This window comes from Arvicanthis niloticus, chromosome 5 (assembly GCF_011762505.2).
Source record: "Arvicanthis niloticus isolate mArvNil1 chromosome 5, mArvNil1.pat.X, whole genome shotgun sequence".
NCBI classification, from domain to species: domain Eukaryota; kingdom Metazoa; phylum Chordata; class Mammalia; order Rodentia; family Muridae; genus Arvicanthis; species Arvicanthis niloticus.
Window position 1 is genome coordinate 15,845,526 of NC_047662.1, and position 24,730 is coordinate 15,870,255.

Genomic DNA, 24,730 nt, shown 5'->3' on the forward strand with positions numbered 1-24,730 from the left:
ATTGACCCTATCTGTCTGTCTGTCTGTCTGTCTGTCTGTCTGTCTGTGGTACCCGAGAGGGGGAAGAATGTGTACAGAAAGAGATGTTCAATGTCCTCCATCTTTAATCTAACGTTCATCTCTACTTTCTTCCTGGGTCTTGCCTGACCTCTGACCTCAGCTTTGGTTTTCCTGGTGAGCATAGCCCAGAACCAGCCAGGTCCTTTTGCATAATGGTTGCAGATAGACTAGAGCGACTTGAAACAGGGCCATAGTGCCTTTGCATTGCTTGTACTGACTAGACACAAGCAGAGGGAAGAAAGGTTGCTGCAAGCTAAAGGAGATTGGGGGTGGAGTAGGAGAAGGGGCCCAGGTGTTGACCTTCTGTGGCCAGTGTCAAGAGTGATATAGCAACATTGTCTGTAACCAGAGAAATGGCCCCTACTGTCAGGCTGCTGGTGGGGACATGCTTTGGTAAAAAGAACAAGATTGGACCAACCACACTCCTGATCTTGGTAATACCAGTGCTGAAATGGATCCTGACCCTTTTAGATCTGGCTGATAGTGGACATCCCATCTTGCCTTGCTCTTGCTGGATGGGGAGTGACCGTGTCAAGCGCTTGGGTTGACTAGGGTGAGGGGCAGCTGAGGATGTGCAGTGGCCGACAGGCAGAGGCTTCCCATGACATTCTTGCACTGACTGGTTTGAAGGTTGGCCAAAACACTGTATGGGCACCTCAAGTGCTCCTCAGAACATGGGGTAGGGCCCTCAATTCTGTAACTGGGGAAATAGAGGCTCAGAGTGGTGAGGTCCTGGGGACAGCGGCCACCACTCCAGTTACTCTGCCTGTCTACCTTGCAGTGTGCGCAGGAGTTCTGTCCCAGAGCTCTCTCTTGTCTTTAGTGTCTTGTAGGTATATGTGCCATCAGGGGCTGAGGAAGCAGCCTGTGTCGTAGCAAGAGTGATGTACCCAGAGTGCCCTGCAGCTCACTCCTCAAACAGCTTTCTTTCCAACAGCTTCTGCAGATGGATTTGGGCAGGGCAAGCATTGTGTCCTGAGGTTCTCACCTGCCAGTGGCCTGGCCCTTCAGCTGCTTTAGTACAGAGGGAATGACACAGGGCCTTACATACTCCACAGGTATCTATGGTAGGTTGAATGTGGCCTCACAGATCTGTTTAGCTAGACTTTGTAAATATAACTTTCTTGGAAAAGGATTTACGCAGGGTTAATTGAAGATCTTGCTATTGGTACTGGGTCAGAATGGGCCCTAAAGCCCAGTAATCCTCCCTGTTCTTGGAAGAAGAGGACAAAGGATGTGCTATGGAAGATGAATGCAGGGGGAGGAGCAAAAAACCTTAGAAGGGTCACCAAGGGTTGCCACAAACCACCAAAGATGACTGAATGCAGCTAAGGGATGCCATCAAGGGTTACCAACGGCTACCAAGCACCTCTAAGGAATGACAAGGATGCTAAGGACTGCCAACGATCACCTAAGGACACGAAGGGCCACTGAGGACCTCCAAGGACTGCCAAAGATCATAAGAGGGGGGCAGGGACCATCAAGGACCAACTAGGGATGCCAATAACTTTAACAACTGCTAACAAGAGACCACTAAGGACAGCCAAGACTGCCAAGGAAGGTCAAGGCACTGGAAGGGATACGTGAGGCTCCTTCTCTGCCAGCTTCATGGTGAGTGTGGTCCTGCAGACACCATGCAGTCTGACACTCAAGAACACGCATCCGAGTGCAGGGACACTGTTGTCATGACGGTACAGTCTTCCATTTGTGTACTGTAGTGTATATACAGAACCAGCCTTTCCATTTAAAACTATGAGCTGTTATTTTAAGGACTGGGAATGTACTTTGCAAAACTCATGCCCCCAGGCCCAGAACCAGTGCCCTGGGGACCAACTTGAGACGACTCTTGTTTGTCAATGCATGTACTTACCCTGCTCCTGGGCCATCTCCTGCAGACAGAAGTAGATGACTCTCGCTCCCAGGCTGAATCCAATCAAGGTGACAGGTCTCCGGCCCTGAGGGGAAACAGGACACAGGTGTCTGGAGAGGTTACAGCAAGTTTAAGTACGTCAGTCCTTGCATGGACTGCAAACTCGTCAGCACTTGCCTGTGTGCACATTACGGTTCCCACACTCTGAAGTGTCAATCAATGGCATCAGAGCCCTTGCATATGCTCAGGGGTTGGCTTCCTCAAGAGCAGGTGGTCTCTGGCTGGGCTAATTCCCTTTCATCTCAAACCATCACCAGCCATGGCTCTTCTTCCCAGGGACACAGAATAAGTCAATTACAAGGACTCCCCCCTTGGACTCATCTGCCTATGGCTAAGGACCGCAGTGATGTGGGGGTCCCTCTGAGGATGCAGAGATTAGATACAAGATGCAATGTGATAAGTAGGAAGTCGTGGGAGGGGCTTGGTTTTCCAGAGAGGAAGGTTCTAAATGATAAGACAGTATCTGGGGAGCTGGGGTGGTGGTAAGGCAAGGCATTATGGGACATGCTAAAGAAAAAGGAGACTGTCTGGAGAATAGGGTCCAGTTCCACATCAGAGGTGAAGGAGCAGGCAGCTAGAAGCTGGTGATGTTCCTAGTGTCCTTTCTCTCTTTGTCCTGAGCCTTTCTAGGCACAGAGAGGAAGCTTCTGGTTTGTAGTTAAGGGTGTTTCTAGGGTGGGAGTCCTAGCCAGGGCTGAAGACCAGGGACAGCCACATCTTTCAGGAATGCCTTTCATTTCTATGCTCCAACCCCTAAAAGTCTGGAGTGTGCACAGAATGTTTGTTAGGGGATTTATTCAGACATAGAAACTGGTGCTTGGCACAAGATGCCACAGGATTGAAGGAGGCAGGGCTCTTAGAAGACAGTGCAGTTATTTGAATGAGAATGGCTCCCCCTGGGTTCATATATTCAAATGCTTGGGCCCAGTTGGTGGAGCTGTTTGGGAAGGATTAGGAGGTGTGGCCCTGTTGGAGGAGGTGTGTCTCTGGGGTTTCAAAGGCCACAGCATTCCCAGTTAGTGCTGTCCCATGCTTGTGGGTTGAGATACAAGCCCTTAGCTATGGCTCTAGTGCCATCCTGCCTGCCTAGCCCTCTGGAACTGTGGGCTTCAAATTAAATACTTCCTTTTATGTTTTCTTTGTTATGGTATGTTTCCTTGGTCATGGTATCTTGTCACAGCAACAGAAAAGTAATTAAGACAGAGTAATAATGGCTTCTGTTGGGGTGTGCATGTACATCCTAGGAACCCGTGAATGTCACCTGCTGTCCAGAATAGGGATTTTGCAGATGTTTAGTCAAGACTCTCAGCTAGGCATAGGGGCTCATGCCTGTGATCCCAGCACACAGGATGCTGAGCCTAGATGACTGCTGGGAGTTCAAGGCCACTATGCTTCTAGTACAGCCTGGGCTATAGAGTGAGACAGTTGTTTCAACCAAAGCAAGACAAGTAAATAGAAACACAGAAATGAGGATTCAGCAATCAGAGTCAGAGGGACGCAGGAGTCAGAGGGATGCAGGAGTCAGAGAAACGCAGGAGTCAGAGGGACGCAGGTGTCAGAGGGACGCTGGAGTCAGAGGGATGCAGAAGTCAGTCAGAGGGATGCAGGAGTCAGAGGGACGCAGGAGTCAGTCAGAGGGACACAGGAGTCAGAGGGATGCAGGAGTCAGAGGAACACAGGAGTCAGAGGGATGCAGAAGTCAGAGGGACACAGGAGTCAGTCAGAGGGACGCAGGAGTCAGAGGGACACAGGAGTCAGAGGGACGCAGGAGTCAGAGGGACGCAGGAGTCAGAGGGACGCAGGTGTTAGAGGAACGCAGGAGTCAGAGGGACACCGGAGTCAGAGGGACACAGGAGTCAGAGGGACACAGGAGTCAGAGGGACGCAGGAGTCACTCAGGCAGAAGGGAGAAGCAGCAGAGAAGAAGCCTGTGGATGCTCCAGAGACCACTGGCTTTGAAGATGGAGGAGGGTTCACCAGCAGAGGACAGGAGAGAGAGAAGAGCTAGACCTCAGGGAGAGAGAGAAGGCTAGGAAACAGATGCTTCCTGGTAGTCTCCACAAAGAAAGCAGCCTGAGGAGGCAGGTTTGACTTTGCTCTCCATGTTGTGAGGAGAGTACACTTGTGTGTGAGGTAAGGATGTTACCAATCATCACCCTTCTTGGTTGTTGATACCCAGACTGCAACCCGGGAGGGGATAAAGTTCACTTTGCTTAGCCGAAGCCACTTCGGTCTGCCTTCCAGCCAGATCTGCCCAGGGGCTTCTCTCGGTTTCCTTCTCCATATTGGGAGGGAAAGCTACAAGGATTGGCTGGTGTTGGTAGTTCCCCAGACAACATTCCCACGTTGGCAGAAACTGCTGGGTCTCTCAGTAGCTGTGCTCCCCTTTGTCCACAGTAATTGAATTTCAGCTGGCTGCTTGCCCTTTCAGAATAAAGACTGAATTTCCTGGCTTTTTGGGCAGTGAAGTGTGGTCATGTGACTAGTCTGTGGCCAAGGAGAGGGTACCTGAGAGGCTGTAGGGCACCTGCTTTTGCTCCTCAGCTCTTCCTCTTGCCTCCTGAAGCTCAAATACTGTCACCTTGGTGCAAGATATTCAAGCCATACCAAGGGAAATCATGGCGTGTCTGTAACTTCCTGCTCAAGGCAAGGGGCTGCTCTCCTATGAGGCACACCAGCAGAATGCCTGATAGTTGCCCTAGGCTTCTCTAGTGGAAATTAACTTCTACCTTCAAAGAGAGAGAGAGAGAGAGAGAGAGAGCGAGAGAGAGAGAGAGAGAGAACATGTGTGCATTCATGTGTATATGTTTGTATATGTGTATATTTGCAAGTACATATGCATTCATGTTTGTGTGTATATGTATGTGCATATGTATGTTTGTATATGTGTGCCTGTATAAGTGTATGTATACATGTATGCACACTGTGTGTATATGTACGTATGTATGTGCGTATGTATGCATTTATGTGTATATGTTTGTATATGTTTGTGTATGTGTGTATGGTTTTGTGAAGGTGTGTATGTGTTTATATATGCATATGTGTATTTCTATATGTGTGTCTGTATGTTTATACATGTATTTACACTGTGTGTATGTGTGTGTATGTATGTGTGTGTGTATGTGTGTGTATGTGTGTGTGTGTGTTTGTATGTGTGTGTATGTGTGTGAATGTGTGTGTGTGTGCAGGCCAGAGGTCAACACTGAACTTTGTTCCTCAGGAGCTGCCTATCTCTTTTTATGAGGCAGTGTCTCTCACTGGTCATGGGCTTCCTGATTTGGGTACCCTCGGTGACCAGGCCCCAGGGATCTACTTGCCTCTGCCTCCCCAGTGATGAGATTAAAGGTGCATATAACTACATCTGGTTTTTGCTTTTGTTTGCTTGTTTTGTTTTGAGACAGGGTCTCTTTGTGTGGCCCTGACTGTCCTAGACCAGACTGGCCTCAGACTCAGAGATCAGCCTGCTTCAGCCTCCTGAGTGCTGGATTAAAGGCGTGAGTCACCAGGCCCAGCACTTTTTCGCTCCATTTTGTTTTTAAATGTAGGTTCTGGGGACAGGCACTTTATCAAATCTCTCTGGCCCTGGATTCAAATCTTATTTTAAAGCTATTTTTAAGAAAGGTCTATTTTGGCCGGGCAATGGTGGCGCACGCCTTTAATCCCAGCACTTGGGAGGCAGAGGCAGACAGATTTCTGTGTTCAAGGCCAGTCTGGTCTATAGAGTGAGTTCCAGGACAGCCAGGGCTACACAGAGAAACCTTGTCTCAAAAAACAAAAAACAAACAAACAAAAAAGAAAGGTCTATTTAATTAATTAATTAATTAATTTGTGTGTGTGTGTAAGCCACGTGCATATGTGCAGGTGCCTGAGGAAGGCTGGAAGAGGGAGTCAGATTCCCTGGAGCTGCAGTACGGGTGGCTTTGTGTATCCTAGGATACTTTCCTCATCTAAACTTGGGTGGCAGTGAAGACGACTTTCTTCCCCAAAGCGCTGGGCTGCTACTGATGGACTTACTGCTGGGGTTCCCATTGGTAGACGTGGTGTATCATCAGTATATAAGCTTCCCCCCGCCCCGCCCCTACCCTTCCTGGGTACCTGTTGCCGAGAGAGAAGGATGTGTGCCAGGTGCTTGCCGACCTCTGCTGACCGGTGGAGACACACCCCCCAGGGGTTGTCGATGACGTTGGCAACACTGAGGAGCGAGGCCGGCCAGGTTAGAGCTGCCACGATACCTGAGGAGACGGGAGCCCACAGATGAGGCGGGGGAGCCTTGCTAGGACAGTGTGCTGTTGGATGCTTTCTCCGGTAAATGTGGGTGGAGTCTGTATAGCCAGGAATCTGAAAGGTTTCCTAGTAACAGACTCTAACTAGCAAATGGGGAGGCTTAAAACAACATTTCTGATGCACAAACTACATCTCTTACCCAAGCACATGCCATTGTGAGATTCCAAAGATAGCCCCATTTGGTCATTCATCCAGTATCCAAGATCCTCTGCCCTGCCTAACCCAAGAGACTTGTTTATTTAGGGCAAAGAGATAATAAATAGGGGGAGGGGCTTGAGCTAGCCTTGGGTATGAGACCACCTCTGCTGCATCTCTCCCACTGGTATGAGTCAGCGTGGTGTCTTTGAGAGACACACGGGACAGAGCCAAGCCATTTAAGCTGCCTCAGGCTGGCCTGAGCCAGGGGTTAGTTAACTGACCCATTGATCCATGAACAGGCCCAGTGGAGATAAGCCAAGTCCAGCCTCTCCTCTCCTGAGCTGTTAGAATAAAGGATTATTACACCATAAGTTTGGGGGTGACTTGTCAGGCAGCAGTAGCCAAATGGATATACTGTATGATTGGCTGTTTCCTTGTCTCTTGGCACAAAAATTACAAATTTGTCACAGACAAAGCGGAGGCAGGAGAATTGCAAGTTAAGGTCTATCTAGGCTATGGAATGGGTTCAAGATTAGTCTGGGAAAATTAACGAAACCGTGACTTGAAATAAAAAGTAAACACAAACTTGGGGGAAGAATATGATCGAAATATATTTAAATTAAAAAATTGTCTTAAATAATAATAATAGAGACATTCTAGTTTAAGATCGAGATTGATGTGACCATTTGTCTTGTCTTTAAATGCACAATAAAATTTTGAGTTTTTTTTCCCTTTGCCACCCAGAATAAAAAGGACAAAAAGGTAAATTCAGTGCTGGAGATGAGCTAACAATCTTGGAATGCTCGCTTGGCATGCATGCAACCCTAGGTTTGTCTGCGCCCTTTGTCTCTAACACAGAGCCAGGCTTCCTTGGATTACAAACATGCAAGGATTTGGTGCCATGGTGTCCTACCATGGCTGATCAGTGAGGGGTGCTTACCAGAGAGCACGGTGTACTTGAGAGCCTCCTGGGCCACCATGTTAGCGAGGCCACTGAGGATGGTCTCAAGGGCATTGCCCAACTCCATCAGGTACTTGGCCTCCCAGGCCAGGCAGTACTGCTCCTGGCTGCGGGCTAGGGCCATCCATGGGGCATTAAAGGTGCCTGAAGAGAACACGAGATAGGTGTAGGCAGCATCCTCTACTGGCTGTGGCAGCGGGTGCTTCATCACAGAACAGGTGAATGGAGGATGACAATCTATAAAGATTACTGCATAGAAGGATGGGTGGCTGGGTGGATGGATTGGTGGATGGGTAGATGGATGGATGGATGGACAAGTGGGTGAGTGGATGGTAGATAGATAGATTGGTGGGTAGGTGGGTGGATGGGTGAAGAGATGAATGGGTAGATAGACGGATGGGTGGATGAATGGATAGGTGGATGGATGGTTGGATGGATGGATGGATGGATGGATGGGTAGATGGGTGGATGGATGGATGAGTGGGTAGATAGATTGGTGGGTAGGTGGGTGGATGGATGGGTAGGTGGGTGGATGGGTGAAGAGATGAATGGGTAGATAGATGGATGGGTGGATGAATGGATAGGTGGATGGATGGTTGGATGGATGGATGGATGGGTGGATGGGTGGATGGATGGATGAGTGGGTAGATAGATTGGTGGGTAGGTGGGTGGATGAATGGGTGGATGGGTGGATGGATGGATGGATGGGTAGGTGGGTGGTTGGATGGGTGGAGAGATGAATGGGTAGATAGATGGATAGGTGGATGGATGGATGGGTAAATAGACAGATGGGTGGATGAATGGATGGATGGATGGATGGATGGATGGATGGATGGATGGACAAGTGGGTGGGTGGATGGATGGGTAGATAGATAAATTGGTGGATGGATGGATGGGTAAATAGACAGATGGGTGGATGAATGGATGGGTGGGTGGATGGATGAATGGATGGATGGATGGATGGATGGATGGATGGATGGATGGACAAGTGAGTGGGTGGATGGATGGGTGAATGGATGGATTCTTATCTGGATAATGGGTGGTTGTGTGCACAGGTGGATGGATAGAAAATGGTCTTCTCACCACTCTTGGTCTACTCCCTCTCTGTGAAATGAGCCTCCCGTTCCCACCCCTTAGAGACACATAGAACAAACTAGCCCAGGGACCAACCAACAGAGGCAAACCCAGTTCCCATCTGAGTCCCTCTCCACCCTGATCCTCACGGTATCTGCCGGACCCGAGCCAGCCAGTGACAGCAATGGTGATGTGTAGCTGCCTGCCTTCCGTCAGGGGCAGGAACATGAACTCCTCAATGGCCCCGACTCGCTTCTTCATCTTGTATCCTAAGGACATGGACACAAGCAAGTGCATTTACATATTCATACATGGACAAATGCATTTCATCTGTGGACTCTAAGACAGGTGCCACTGTTGTCCCTGGTTAGAGGACAGGAAAACACTGCCCAAGGCCACTAGAGCCACAGGCCAGGGTCTGAACTCAGGCTCTGAATCACTGCCCTGTCCTGCCTCAGTTGCTATCTCTCTCCTGCATTTCCTGCTGGGCCTTAGCCCTCACTACAGCTGATACCAACTGGGATTCTTGGCAGCATTCCACATGCCTGCGTGTGACTCGGGGCCACTAGCACAGGCAAAGCTGGAGAGCCAAGACAAGGACACAAGGAAACCTCATGCCTCCGAGAGACGGTGCCTGGGTACTTCCTGAGTGATAGCAACAGACTGGGCTGGACTCTTTTGCTACAGCAAGGACTCATGGGATACACATGGGGAAACTTAGTTTTCCAAACTTTGTCCTGACCCTGGCTCTACTGATTACGTTTGAGATCCGCTGCAAGGCTGGCTTGGCTGTGACTCAGAAAAGGCAGAGCCATATTTTCTTATCCCCCCCGCCCCGCCCCCAAGAAGCTATATCTGGGGTATCCTTTTAGCTGAGTCAAGGTGGATAAAAATCTTTTCCAAGGCCCCGTTCCTTTTTAATCTTACCTGTCAGGCCAGCTCCAGCTGCACCAAAGAGCGAGGTCATAACAGCGATGCCAGCCACTGAGCCCAAGGCGGCTGCCCCAGCACTGCCTATGATGGTTGCGGCTCCTGCAGCGACAAGTGGGGCAGCTAGCCCCCCAGTCACACCTGCAGGGTAAGGACTCAGTCAGGACATGGCTTAATGGGTTCTTTCCCCATGTGCTGCCTTCTATAAAGCTTCCAGCAATGCCCTTAAATTAATTTTTATCTAGTTTTTAGTTTTAGAGACCATCTCACATAGCTGAGGGTGACCTCAGACTCACTAGCCAGCAAAGGATGACTTTGAACTCCTGATCCTTCTGCCTCTATCTCCTAAGTGCTGGGATTTGTACAGGCATGCACCACCATGCACGGGCAGCTTCTATCAGGGTTAATGAGTTTATTTACTACTGGCTTAGGTGCCTGTCACGTGGAGGGGCCACCTCCCCACTGATACACAGACCTCGAGCTATCCCCTGCAGCGGGGCCTCACCAATCACTGTCCCGCCTCCAACTGTGGCCAGGCCTATCAGGAGATAGCGTTTCCACTTCCTCCGTTTTTCTTTCCTCTTCCGGGATGCCTCTGCGGTCCTGGAGAGAAGAGGCAGGTCTATGGCTAGCTATGGGCCAGGATCCCTTAAGTCCCCCCACTTCACCAACCCCTAAAACGAACATCAATGGTAGGTAGGTAGGTAGGTAGGTAGGTAGGTAGGTAGGTGGGTCCTGGGCCCATCAGTGCCTGGGGAAATCTCAGTGAATGGAGCACACTACTTACCCAGCAGATCCATCCTAATGGGTGCAATTTAAATAATGAAAAGACAATAATAATAATAATAATAATAATAATAATAATAATAATAATAAATAATAATAATAATAATAATAATAATAGCAACAACAACAAAAGAGGCCAAGACTAACTTTTATAGAACAGATGGACCCAGAATGAATACAGAATGTACCCTCATCTTGCCAGCAGATTCCATCTCCCCTGGGGGTTTGGAAATCTGTCTCCTCCAGAGCAATTATGTGTATAATGGGCTAGAGAAACATCTGTATGGGAGATGGGCCCTTGTGGCAACAGCAGAGTTGGTTCAGACTGAAGACACAGATGCTGCGAATTCAGTCAAAGGTAAGAGGGTTCTCTGCAGGGAGAACGGTTGGGGTTTTTATAGTTTATATATTTAGCTCTTTGAGAGAGGGTCTCAAGGCCTAGGCAAAGCCTTAAATTCTCTATGTAGCTGGGGCTAACCTTGAATTTAGGATCCTCCTGCCTTCCTTTTTCAAGTGCTGGAATTACAGGTATATACTACCATGCCCAGTTTATATCCTTCAGACACGGAGCCCTGGGCTCTGAGAATGCTCGGTGATCACAGCATGGACCAAGCAGCCATCACCGGCCCTTGAGGATGTCTCAACGCTCAGCGTCAAGGTGCTCAGCTTCCCTGATGGACCTTTAGCCCTTGGCTGCTTTAAGGCGATCAGAGACAAGAAGAGAGGTGGAGGGTGGGCGGAGAGGTTGTTGTGAGAGAACTCTGAACTGAAGCTGGAATTTGGACAACCGATTGAGGCACGGTCATAAATGACGAGAAACGGTTAATATTTAGTGAGCGCTTCCTCTATATGGCATACTTCCCATACTTTGTCAAGAAGCAGTTTATTGCGGTCCCTTTAAGAGATAATAGTGGTATAGCCGGGCATGGTGGTACACACCTTTAATCCCAGTACTCTGGGAAGCAGGGGTAGGTAGAGCTCTTGAGTTCCAGCCTGGTCTACAGAGCAAGCTCCAGGAGAGCCAGGTGGTTACACAGAGGAAACCTTATCCTCATGCCCCAAAAGAGATAATAGTGGTTATCCCAGAGGGGCTGTGTGTGTATGTGTGTGTGTGTGTGTGTGTGTGTGTGTGTGTGTGTGTGTGTACACGCACGCTAAGAGAATGCTTAAAGTCTTCATGGAGCACATGTCTCTACATTAATTTAGTGTGTGTGTTTGAGAACAACGTATGGGGGGTATGGGGGATGGGCTATCTCCAGCCACCTCATAGGTTCCAGTGATAGAACTTGGGGTCATCAGCCTTGGCAGCAAGCGACTTTACTTGCTGCACCGTCTCAGTAGCCCGGCGACAACTTGCTTTGTGAAGATGAAGCCTATCCTATTTGGCCAACATGCATACCACAAATGGACAATGCGCTGCCCTCCCCACCCCACCCAGAGTCTTCGTGTCTGTGGGCTGAAATTCCCTGCCTCCATCCGTGCTCAACCAACGTGCCCATATCCTTCCTCACGAGGGGAATCCAGAAATGGATTTGCCTCAGGCACCAAGGAGTGGGCTTCTCACCAGCGCCAGCTCACCTCTCCTGTGAGGCCCCTGTGAGGAAAGCAGCCCCTCTCAGCTGCTTCCCTGCAGAGAACCAGAAACCAGAGGTGAGGATGTTTGCTGGTCATTGAACCCAGCGCTGGCTTCCATGATATATGGTACACATAGCCATTAGGAGGAAGGTGAGAGGTGACTAGGAGTGAGGGGTCTGGTGTCAGGCTCTAAACTGTGGGCTTCTACAGTTGTCCCTCAGTGTTGATTCTAGGTGTCCCGGAAGGCACCGGAATCCACAGGGGCTCACGTCCCTTACATCTGCATACATTTGCATATAACTTCTCATATCTTCTTGAGCGCTTTAAAGATATTCAGATTTCATATCTCTCATACAATATAGCAATGCCATGTGCCATTGTATTTATTCTGTTCGGGTAAAATGACAAGAGAAATAAAGTACATTCAGTACAGAATTTATTTTCTAAAAAAATAATTATTTTAGGCTAGGCATGATAGAGCCTACCTGGATCCCCAGTACTGAGAATATGGAGGCAGGAGGATCAGAAGGTCAATCTTGTACAGCCTTAGCTATGTATGTGTATGTGTATGTACACACACACACACACACACACACACACACAGAGAGAGAGAGAGAGAGAGAGAGAGAGAGAGAGAGAGAGAGAGAGAGAGACACTCTAGGCCATCCTGAGCTATATTACACCTTACATCTTGTTTCAAAAGTATATAAGAAAATAAAAAAATATTTCATGACTTGGAGGGCATAGAAATGTCATAGCCTGGCTGGAGAGATGGCTCAGCCATTAAAGGCTAGGCTCACAACCAAAAATATAAGAGTTTGGTTCCCAGTACCCACGGCTGTCTCTCCAGCCACCTTAAGAATAAATAAATAAATAAATAAATAAATAAATAAATAAATGTCGTAGCCAAAAACTGTGTACTCTTGTGCTCCCAGCTGCTGGTCAGCTTTGCTCAGGGAAACACGGGGTGGGGGTGGGGACATCATGACGCTGCCATTTCTAGAATCTTTAAAGGCCAGTTCAGGAAGCTGACAGGTCTTCTTTGCTTTAACCTCAGATGTCAGCATTCCAGATAGGCACCTATCCATCTGCTTAGTGCCCCAAACTAGGACAACATGGACATCCACACCCGATCTTCAGTGGATGCAGAAAGCAAGAAATAAGCCCTTGGTGATACAAGCCATGGGGATTTGGGGGCTATCTGTCACAGCAGCAAAATCTGCCTACCTCAGGGACAGAGCCATTCACTGAGCCTGTGACTCTATAGAAATTACAATCTGAACCTTTTCATGTAAGCACCCTGGGGTTAAGTGTGTGTGTGTGTGTGTGTGTTTGGAGGTCTGTATGAGATGACTCAGCAAGAGGACTATTTTATTGTCACCATTCAGTATGTTTGTTGATGTTATTATGTATCTTATTGCTGTGACCACTTCTTCCTACACAGAGGAAGGGATATACTCTGACCCTTTATTAATGACCACTCCGTCAGTTGAAGCAGGGGGATGACTTCTCAACAGAAGACCCAAGTGAGTCATTCTTGAGGCTGACCACACAGTGGGGTGGCTGACAATACAGTAGGGTGGCTGACCACACACACAGTGGGGTCCGGCAGTGTAGCTCTGAGCATCCTTCTACACGACAGACGTGGACTGAATAGCAGCTGGAAGCTGAGGAGGGAAGAGGTGCAGGGGTCCAGCACAGCTGGATCATCCACTCCTGGGTCTCCACCCTCCGCAGTTTGCCCTGGACCTGGGTGGTATTCTGGTCAGGTTTCTTTTTTTGGGTACGAGTACACATGTATTCAGGAGCATGTGCCCATTGAGCGAGCATGCGGAGACCAGAGGTCTACAGCAGGTAGGTATATCTCACAATTGCTCTTCATCTCCTCTTGGGAGTCAGAGTCTCTCTGTCAACCTACAGCTCACTGATTTAGCTACAGTGCCTAGTGGGTTTCAAGGACCTGCCTGTCTCCACCCAATCCCCACCCTGAGCGCTGGGGCTCTAAGCTCATGCCACAGCACTTGAATTTTTCACACGGGTGCTGGGGATCTCACTCGGATCGTCACCCACTGAGACATCTCCCAGGTTTTTGCAACATGGTTTTTGCAACAAAACCAATTACTCCAGGAACTACATGCTACTTTGTTTCACTTAGGAAAAGCAGAGTGACACAGAGTGGACACAAGCTAAAAAACAAAACACGCAGGTGGAGTACAGGCCAGTTACCACCCACTAAGAAACTTGTGGAACAAGAGAACAAATGGGAAGTAGCAGAAAACGCCTGAGTTCAAGGCCAGGCTGGTCTACACCGCATGTTCCAGGCCAGGCAGGGCTACAAAGTGAGACTTTGTCTCAAGTAAACGGATAAACAAAATGTTCAAAATTGCTACAAATGTCTTTTAGTAAGAATCTACTAAGATTTTTTTTTTTCAGCCTGGCAGTGGTGGTGCATGCCTTTAATCCCAGCACTTGGGAGGCAGAGGCAGAGGCAGGTGAATTTCTGAGTTCAAGGCCAGCCTGGTCTACAGAGTGAGTTCCAGGACAGCCAAGGCTACACAGAGAAACCCTGTCTTGAAAAACAAAAAAAAAAACAAAACAAAACAAAACAAAAAAAAAAATCCAAGTTAGTGCCAGTGGCATGTTAGTGACATGGCACTGACAGCTTCTAGATTTCTCCCACAGTGACGTCTGTATACTGATGGTACCAAATGGTCAGCAGGTGTAACTCAATTTGATGGCAGAAGGTCTACAGAAAATCAATGGGGTCCCCGAGGCCGGTGTGGCTCAAATGCACAAATGGAGCTGGCTCATCAGAGCGGTTCTGTAGACCACACAAGAGGCGCTCTGATCCCTGGCAGTTTTCTCCACGTTATCATTTAAATGTTTGCAAACATTTTTTTGACTAGAAAAGGTGAGATTTTTCTTTCTTTCTTTTAAAAAAGCTTTATTATTTTGGTGTGTGTGTGTGTGTGTGTGTGTGTGTTTGCCTGCAGTGGTCTCTCACATGTATGCAGTGCCAATGAGGGCCAGAAGAGGGCGACAAAGCTCATGGAATTGGAGTTAAGCTACTTGGGTGCTGGGAACTGAAGCGCAGCCAGTGCTCTTAACCACTGAGCCATCTCTCCAACCTCCCCTTTGTTTCTTTTAAAAATGAAATAAATGTCATTTTCCTTTTTCATGTTTTATTACATTTTTACTGCATGTCTATATGCATGTATGTCCATTTATGTGTATGCATATGTATGGCTGTTTTTGTACGTAGATGTAAGTAGAGGCCAGAGGATAACCTGTGTGAATCAGGTCTCCCCTTCACCTGGGTCCCAGGGATCGAACTCAGGGTGTTGGCCACAAGCGTCTTTGCATACTGAGCCATCTTGCCAGCTCCCAAGAAAGTGTTTTGCTTAAAAGGTACTTAGCAGCTGAGACCTTTGTCTTTCAATCACATGCATGGTCTATTGATTTCCATATGTGACCCCTCTTAATAACTGCTTTCCCTGTAAGCAGTTATTTCCTTTCCTTATCTTTGCTAATAATCACAGTGTTTTATCCGTGCAGTCATTTCAGTAGTCTGGTTGAGTTACAACACTGAGTCACAGCCAGGGTGCTTCCTTCCTTTTCTTTGGAAGCTGAAATTCTGGGAATTGCAAATCTAAATGATGGCTTTATTCCTGCCATGGACTTTGCCATCTGATTAGACACAATGGCAGCCCATACCTTCAGACAGTCAGTCGATGGCCACACGCACTTTCTAAAATAGGAGGCATGAACTTGAGAGCGTTTCCATGTCAGCCTAGGTCAGACCCCCAATCTTTGAAAATAGCTCAAGAAGAGGAGGGCACCAACACTGTTCACAGAGTGGAGCCACCAATCCGAAGGACTCAAAGCCTCTGCTCTCCTGTGGGATCGTGCTCTCTCTAGCCCCTCCCTTCCACCAGTTTCCAGTGAACTCAAGGCCCTGCATATGCTAGGCAAACACTCTATCACCATGCTTGCCGGCCATCAGCTTAGCTCCAGCTTCAGCGAGAGATCCTGTTTCAAGGAAATAAGATGGGCAGAGAAAGAGCCCCAGTGTCCGTGTCTGTCCCCACGTGCACACCCTGAGAGCTGTTCCTAGATAAAGCCAGGAAGGAGGGACTCTGGGGTTTCAAATTGGGCCTCAAGAAAATAAGACAGAAGCCAGGTGGTGGTGGTTCATGCCTCTAATCCCAGCACCTGGGAGGCAGAAGCAGGTGGATCTCTGGGACTTTGACTCCAGCCTGGTTTACAGAGTAAGGACAGCCAGAGCTACATAGTGAGACCCTGTCTTGAACACTGCCCCTCCAGCCCCCCAAAAGGGGAAAAAAATCAAATAACACAGGCTCAGGCTGGACATGGTGATTGAATCAAGAAGCCATGGAACAGCTACGTGACCTGGGCCAGCTGACTTCCCACAAGGATGCATTGAGAGCCAAATGGGGCAGGCCCTGGGCTTGTATCAGGAAACACTTGGCAGGAGTTGGACACTGGCCACGCTTCTGTAGGAGTTATAAAATCCAGCCTTGTCTCGGCTGAGGGTCACCAAGCCCTGCTGCATAGCAGGCAGTGTCCCAGGCTTTTGATGTGAGGTAATTAATTTAATCCTCCTCCAGTGATTTAGAACAACCACTAACCCCACACCAGAGCTGAAGGAACCAAGACATGGGGAGGTGAGGTCCGTTAACAGAAGGCATTCAGGTGAGGACCAAGGACACTGGGTGACACGCCACATTCTGAATCCCACCTACAAAGAAGCACTGCCGACACCCAGTGAAATGCCTCAGCATTAAAGGGGATGTCTACACAGCCTGATCCCTTAAAACAGGGTGACAATCTGGTCCTCATGCCCAGAGAAGGTGAGGAACCTGCCTAAGGCCACAGCAGGACCAATAGAGAGCCTGCTCTGCAGAGTTGCCTTCCCTTAGTTTCAGATCCCTCTAGAGAATAGAGTTCTCCACAGTCTCTCAAGCTCCACATTCAGAAATGATGATAGCATAATTAGAATCCTCACTGCTAACAAACAGATGATGACCTGCATGCCCCCCCCCATCAGCTTCCTTTCAACCCCCACGGAAAACCTAGGCAAAAGGTCTTTATTGCTATCCTCATTTCGAAGGTAAGAAAACTGAGACCCAGAGAACGTCAATAACTTTCTCAAGATCATAAATCTGCTGGGAGCTGGGCTGTGCTGGATGGAACTTCTGGTGCCCATCTTCTCTGACTCTATGAGACTGATGGAGTCAGAACAGACCCCTCTGGATCACACACTCCTGTCTGATAACAGGATTGTCAGGCACCAACTGGGAAGTCTCTCCATCCCAAGGCCTGCGAGGCTGACACCTTTTCTTTTCTTTCTTTCTTTCTTTCTTTCTTTCTTTCTTTCTTTCTTTCTTTTTTGTTTTGTTTTTTCAAGACAGGGTTTCTCTGTGTCGTCCTGGCTGTCCTGGAACTCACTCTGAAGACCAGGCTGGCCTCGAACTCAGAAATTCGCCTGCCTCTGCCTCCCAAGTGCTGGGATCAAAGGCGTGCGCCACTACCGCCCGGCGACACCTTTCCAACATAGTTGAAGAACTAGGTGGTAGTTCTTGGGATTAAGGCCATTGGTCCAGGCCTGTTTGTTGCCTGGCATAGTTCTGAGCATCAGTATAAATGTTTTCAGATTATTTCTCTCTCTCTCTCTCTCTCTCTCTCTCTCTCTCTCTCTTTCTGTCTATGTGTGTGTGTGTACATTTGAAGACCAGGGGTTGACAGCAAGTGACTTCCTCAATCACTGTCCATTTGGTTTTTTGAGACAGGGTCTCACCAAACCTGGGGCTCAGTGATTAGCACCAGGGACTGTCCTGTCTCCACCTGCCCATTGCTATGGATACAGGTGCTCACTGCTGTGCCCAGATTTTACACGGGTGCTTGAGGCCCACATGCAGGTTCTCACACTTGCATGGAAAATTCTCTACTGACTGAGCCATCTTCCCACCTTCCCCTTAGGCTATTTCAACAAACTGCTAGTGCATGTGCTGGCACATGCCTTAATCTTAGCACTCAGGATGCAGAGGCAGGTGGATTTCTGTGAGTTTGAGGCCAGCCTGCTCTACAGAGCAAGTTCCAGAACAGACCAGGGTTACACAGAGACTTAAAACAAAACTGGCAAACCCAAAAACCAAAACCAAAACCGAAACCTACCCTGGCCACTGTCTCTCGTCCTTTTGCCTGTAAGTTCTGGAGGGAGACAGCTCTGCCTCTGAACTGTGCTTTGAGTTCTCTCTCCCACTGGGTACAACTGCTAGAACTGGGCTTCTCAGCCACGGCTGTGGGGGAGGAAGAGAAGCCCATGCTGGGTAGGTGTGCCTGACTCCTGATGCCTGGTGCCTGTTGCTGCCGCTCAGGGTCAAGATGGAGCTGGAGTTGATTTATGATACTGGGATCAGATGACGCCCAGAGCTGGGCTCTGGCCAAGTCACAAGGATAATTTTCTTTTCCACATTCTTAATGTATATATGGGTGTCGGCAGCAGGGTGCGTGGTGTGTGTGTGTGTGTGTGTGTGTGTGTGTGCACATGTGGGTCAGAGGACAAATTCTGTTTGGCATTTCTCAGACACCATCCACTATTTCTAATTTTTAATTTTGAAGCAGGGTCTCTAAGTGGCCTGAAAACTCACCAATCTGGTCAGGCTAGATAACCAGTAAGTCCCAGGGATTCACCCATCTCTGCTTCCTGAGTGCTGGGATTGCAAGTGCACACCACCGTAACCAGCCTTTTCTTGTTCTGGGATCAACCATAGGTCCAGTGCTTCCACAGAGAACGCTTTGCTGACTGAGCTGTCTCCCCATATTCTTCACATCCCTGACCACACATGGCATGGGGGTTTGTGAGGGAAGGGGAGGGTTCACATCCATCAAGCCCTTGGCATGTGCCAGCCTGGGCTGAGTATTTTCTGTGGTGATTATATTCCTTTCTCTAGTGACCCTGGGGCAGTGGTGGGGAGCTATCCCTATAGCCATGTTGTATCCAGGGATACTGTAGTTAAAGAAAGTATTATAGAAGCTGTAAGTGGAGTGGAGTTTTCAGGACCACAGGATGGTGGAGGACCACTGGATGGTGGAGGACCACAGGATGGTGGAGGACCACTGGATGGTGGAGGACCACTGGATGGTGGAGGACCACAGGATGGTGGAGGACCACCAGATGGTGGAGGACCACTGGATGGTGGAGGACCAGCGGATGGTGGAGGATCGGTGGATGGTAGAGGACCACAGGATGGTAGAGGACCACCGGATGGTGGAGGACCAACAGATGGTGGAGGACCACCGGATGGGGGAGGACCAATGGATGGTGGAGGACCACCGGATGGGGGAGGACCAATGGATGGAGGAGGACCACTGGATGGTGGAAGATCACTGGATGGGGGAGGACGACTGGATAATGGTCACACATCCAGCGCCTTTAACAAGCATCTCTTCTTGCCTCTGCAGCCAAGCCCAGAGAGGGTGGCAAGTGATCTGCTAAGGTCACACAGTGAGTTAGGGGTACTAGAACTCTTTGTCTAGTGCTCCTTCTACATCAACATATGGTTTCTACACGGGAAGGGGGCCTGAGATGGACAAAGATCCCTCAAGCAGGAATTGAGGCTTCTGCCGGGGGCCACAGGGCTGCCTTACTCAGACTCCTCCTCCTTGGCGTCCTTCAGGCTCTCCAGGAATACCTCTTCGAGAAGATCCAGCTCCTCCATGGGCACCTGGAGCAGGGAGGTCACATGACAAACGAGTACTCTGGCCCGGGCATCATAATGTCCTTACAAGGAAACAGAATGCCCAATGAGTAAGTTCAGGTTTTCAGTCAGGGATGCTAGCAGGGGTGCAGACAGCAAACCCTAAACCTGAAAGCAAAAGTAACAGCCCAGGGAAGCCAGCCTACGGGACGGGTGCTTGGCAGCTCCCACTGTCCTCAGGATTGTCCCCTGGCCCAAGCACACCAGGTCACACGTCCCTGTGTGCCTGTGACCCTCCAAGTAGAGCACCCTCACTCCCTATCCCAGTGGCCCAGGATCATGTGAATCTCTTTTTTGTTTGTTTTTGTTTTTTTCCAAATAGAGTTTCTCTGCTTAGCCCTGACTATCCTGGAACTCACTCCACAGAGTAGACTGGCCTCACTCAATTGGGAGATCTGCCTGCCTCTGCTTGGGTGCTGGGATTAAAGGCTTGTACTACCAAAGTCTAGCTTCATCCTCTGATTCTTAGAGAACAAACACCAGTGTCCCAGAGCAGGGCTTCAGAATGCTAAGCTCTACTCATTCGTCTGTGTTGCTGCAATAAACTGCTGGGCAGGCTGGGCAGTGGTGGCGCAAGCCTTTAATCCCAGCACTTGGGAGGCAGAGGTAGGCGGATTTCTGAGTTCGAGGCCAGCCTGGTCTACAGAGTGAGTTCCAGGATAGCCAGGACGACACAGAGAAACCCTGTCTCGAAAAAACCAAAAAAATAAAATAAAATAAAATAAAAAATAAAAAAATAAAAAAATAAAAAAATAAAAAATACATAAATATAAAAATAAACTGCTGGGCATAATATTTTTTAAAAATAAATTGTGTGTGTGTGTGTGTGTGTGTGTGTTTGTATTTGTGCACTCGTGTGTGTAGGCCACAGGCCAACAGGTTTCCCTCCATTTCTGTCTTGTCTTTTGAGACAGGGTCTCTCACTGAACCCGAATCTTGTTGGTTTGCTAGGCTGACCACCAGGTTCCAGTGATGCTCCCATTCCTGCCTCCCCAGTGCTGGAACTGCAAGCACTGAGTGTGCCACTGAGCTTGGCTTTTATGTGAATGCTGGAGACTGACCTCAAGTCCTCATCTTATGTGGCAAGCACTTTAGAGACTGCACCATCTCCCACTCACCAGGTTCTCATACACACACCTGCTCCTGTTTTCATACAACAGTTTGATATGTATCCCAGGCTGGCCTTGAACTCACTAAGTAGTCCAGCTTCGAAGTTCTAATCCTTCTACTTCATTTAACTGCCATACCCAACTCCTTCCCCAGGTTCTAAAGGCTGCCCACAGTCCTTGGCTCTTGGTCACATGACTCCAACCTCTGCCTCTTCTTCTTTTCAAGATATTTATTTATTTATTTACATGAATACACCAAACACACTAGAAGAAGGCATCAGATCCCATTACAGATGGTTGTGAGCCACCATGTGGTTGCTGGGAATTGAACTCAGGACCTCTGGAAGAGCAGATGGTGCTCTTAACCCTCTGAGCCATCTCTCCAGCCCCAAACCCCTGCTTCTTACTAGGTTTTTCTCTCTCCTCCAGGGATTCTGGGACTCCATCCTGCTATCCAGATGGTCTAGAACCACTTCCCCATGTTAAGGTGCTTCACCTGGACACGGCTCCAAAGTCTTCTTGTCACATGGGCAGCAAAGTCAGGCATCCCACAGAACTGAGGGACAATACCTCTGAGGGGCCCGGATTCTATCAAGCTTTGAACCTTTATTTTCCCCAAGATAAGGCTCAGCCAACACTTTACGTCCAGACCCTCCCTAGATCACACCTTGTGCTGGGGCCTGTGGCCCTGCATGCAGCCTCTCTCGGCACTCCTCTGAGTGACTGGCTTGCCTGTGTCAGACTAGACGACAAGCTGACTCGTGCTAACGTCTGATCCTAGCACTTGCCTCCAGTGGGGTGCAGTGTAAGAGCTTAAAATCAGATTTTTTTTCTTTCTTTCGTTTTTGGCAGAGAAACAGTTACAGCACTTGGCATTCATCTGCTCTGCAGTTTCATGGTCCTGTGGAGACACAAGTTGTCAGAGATGCTGTTCTCAGTTCCTGCTGCCCATCTGTGTTGTTTGAGGAACATGGCAGAGATGAGGATTCCTGGCTGGGGACAGTTTAGTGGCTGAGCTGGCCTAACATACACTGGGATCCATCCTTAGAACGCACACACACACATACACACACACATACACACACACACACGCACACGCGCGCACACACACACACACACACACACACAAGAACGAGCGCACACACACATGCACACACAAATCAGTTCCTGCCTTGCCTGGTGGGGGTTGGGGGAAAAGGGTCCTCAGAGCCGGCAGATACGTGCTCTTCTGGGAGCTGCCTACGTGCCCAGAGACAGTCAAGCCTGTGTCCCGTCTTGGGGGTCACTGGGTTAACGCAGACAAAGGCACTCCTTTTTCTTTGAAGGGGAAAGCTTGTGACTCCCAAGTGATAATCAGGTTGTGGAGAAGGGTTTGCCATGGTGATTAATGGGTGGCGATTGTAATTAGCTGGTAATAATACTCTAAGGTCAAGGCTGCAGTGATTCAGGCTGCCACGTGCATGGGTGATTAATATTCAGGGGTAGTATCAGGCACAAGGCTCCTTCCTGTAGCCTTTGGGAAGAGTTATTTCAAAGACTGTGTGGGCTGGGCTACTGGACTGCGAGCAGAGCTTCTGTTTGAGGCAGAAGGGTGGGTCCTGAGTCCTCGGCTATCTCAGATATTTTAGAGCAGGTTCCCTCCCAGCTTACCAGATGACCAACTCACTTGTAAGAAGTGGCCCAGCCAGCCATCCACTTTGAGACTCAGGCCAAGATCCTGGGCATTGGTCTAGGGCAGTGGCTTTCAACCCATGGGTGGCAACCCTGGGGATTAAACAATTCTCTCATAGGAGTCGGCTACCATCATTGGGAAGTACAGATATTTACATTACAATTCATAACAGTAGAAAATTACAGTTAAGAAGTAGCAGTGAAAATAATTTTATGGTTGGGGGGGTCACCACACCATGAGGAACTGTATTAAAGGGTCGCAGCATTGGGAAGGCAGAGGACCACTGGCCGAGAGCCTTCTGATTTTCCCAGCCAAAATACAGGTCATCAGCTAAGACCAGAACTGCTCCTCCTAAGAAAGGCACTGGTTCTTAGCGCTTTGCTCTGCCTCCTCTGTTGCCACCACCTGGCATGGGTGTGAGCATTGTTCTCTGACCTCCAGTCACCCTGCTGGTTCCTCCTCTTTCATTCTGGCCTCATGCACTCTGTTAGCCCCATGATAGCCAGAGAGATCTATTAAAATCTCCTGCCAGATCCTTTTCCAGCTCAGCTTAAAACTCCGACAGCTCCTGATGTCTGTAGAATAAAACCAACACATCTGGCCAAGGCCTGCCATGGCGTCTCCATTCCCAGGCCCCCGCCTGACATCCTTTCTCGCATCCTCTACTGCCTGTCTCTGCTACAGGCTAAATGCACGCCGACCTCAGAGCCTCTGCGCTCGCATGCTTGCTATCTGGAAAGCCCTTTTGCTAGTGTGCTGCTGGGCTGGCCTGTGTCCACCAGTCAAGCTTCAACTTAAAATATCAACTCCTTGGAAAGACCACTGGCTCGTTACTGAGAGCATCCCAGCCTCAGTCATTCTGTTTCTCTCAGCCTGCTCCTGGCTGTCTCTTCATACCTGTGCTTAGTAGGTACACTCACTGACAGACCACAGTCCTCCTGGCCTACTAGGTTCTCTGCTGTGTCTATAGCCCCACGTGGTGTAAAAGACTTTTTTTTTTTTTTTTTTTTTGTCATCTCTACGTGAGATACATGTTTTCAGGAACTCAGAGTCTTTCCTTCTCAGCAGACATGGGGTGAGAGAGCAGAGAGAGAAGCTTGCTAAGTCTCTCTCCCAAGACCTTATTATGAGCCGAGCTCTGACAATGCTTGGAACCTCTCGGAGGTTCATGCTTAGCTCAGTCCTTCTCAGAGGTCACCTGGGGGAAGCTCTTGTGGATGTCACATCATAGCCTCTGTTCTCCTGTCAGCAGCAGTTCCTACCGATCACCATTTAGACGGGGCAGTTGTGGAGCTGGGACGGTAGCTCAGTTGGAAGACTGCTTGCCGAACATGCACGAAGCCCTGGCTTCCATCCCTAGCACCGAATAAACCAAGCACGGTGGTGCATGTCTGTCATCCTAGCACTTCAGAGGGGGAGGCAGGAGGATCATCCTGCTACCTGGTCTCAAGCAAACAAAGAAAAATCAGTATGTCAGTGGTTTGGTCGCCTACTTTTGTTACTGTCTATCTCTCTAGAATACAAATTCCAAACCCACCGTGCACCCCTAACTGTCCAGCCCTGCTTGAAACAAAGAGAGGTTTATAACCTGCATGGGTAAAGGGAGGCCTCTCTGGAGGAATGGGTAACCCAGACTGTGGAGGGTTAGTCTGGATGAATTCGTTGCTCCCTTCTGGTAGAAAAATTCGTGGGCAAATAGATGGTTCAGTAGATATAGGTGCTCGCCACCAGCATGACAGTCTGAATTCAATCCCCAGAACACATATGGTGGAAGGAGGAACCGACTCCCACAGTTGATCCCTGCCCTTCACACAGGCACCGCACTCTGTCCCCAGTAAATAAATGGAAAGAAAACCCAACCAACTAACTTAGGAGTCGTAACCACACTAATCCAGAAGTTTCAGCTCTCCACATTCAGAGCGACACTTCCGTTCTAGCCGGCTTTCTCAAACCTTCTCAGCTCCCAGTGGAGGCAGGCATGGCTACTCACACCACCATGTCAGAGAGAACAGTACTGGACTGGGTCACTTGCCCAGGACTCTTAGCAACTTGGTAGAGAAGTGGCCTGTGCTCTTGAGCCTAGCTGTGATGTGTGTGTCTGTGTGTGCGGGCACACCAGGATGGAGCTCGGGGTCTTAGGCACTGTGATGTGTGTCTGTGTGTGCGGGCACACCAGGATGCAGCTCAGGGTCTTAGGCATGCGAGGCAAATGTTCTACGCCAGCCCCAAGAATGTTTTAAATCTGACACTGTTGAGCTGTAACCGGAGGATACTGTGAGTCCAGCCAGCTCTAGATGCATGAAGTTCATGAAGACACTCTGTTTTGTTTTGTTTAAAGGCAAAGTCTTATTTTAGCCCAGGCCGGTCTCACATTCTCAGTCCCCCTGACTGCACCCTGAGTGCTGGATTACAGCCATGCACCACCAAACCA

At 49.0% G+C, this 24,730-nt stretch overlaps 1 protein-coding gene across 1 annotated transcript in view; it reads right to left on the reverse strand.

Annotated features, from left to right (window-relative positions):
* Window positions 1–24,730, reverse strand: part of Tmco4 (transmembrane and coiled-coil domains 4) — an 86,458-nt gene that overhangs the window by 27,267 nt on the left and 34,461 nt on the right. The window contains exons 7-13 of the mRNA XM_034503703.2: window positions 19,409–19,541; window positions 9,882–9,979; window positions 9,374–9,517; window positions 8,596–8,715; window positions 7,352–7,516; window positions 6,085–6,221; window positions 1,931–2,015 (exon numbers count right to left, since the gene is read on the reverse strand). Coding sequence (XP_034359594.1) covers window positions 1,931–2,015; window positions 6,085–6,221; window positions 7,352–7,516; window positions 8,596–8,715; window positions 9,374–9,517; window positions 9,882–9,979; window positions 19,409–19,541 — 882 coding nt within the window. The remainder of the gene's footprint in view (window positions 1–1,930; window positions 2,016–6,084; window positions 6,222–7,351; window positions 7,517–8,595; window positions 8,716–9,373; window positions 9,518–9,881; window positions 9,980–19,408; window positions 19,542–24,730) is intronic.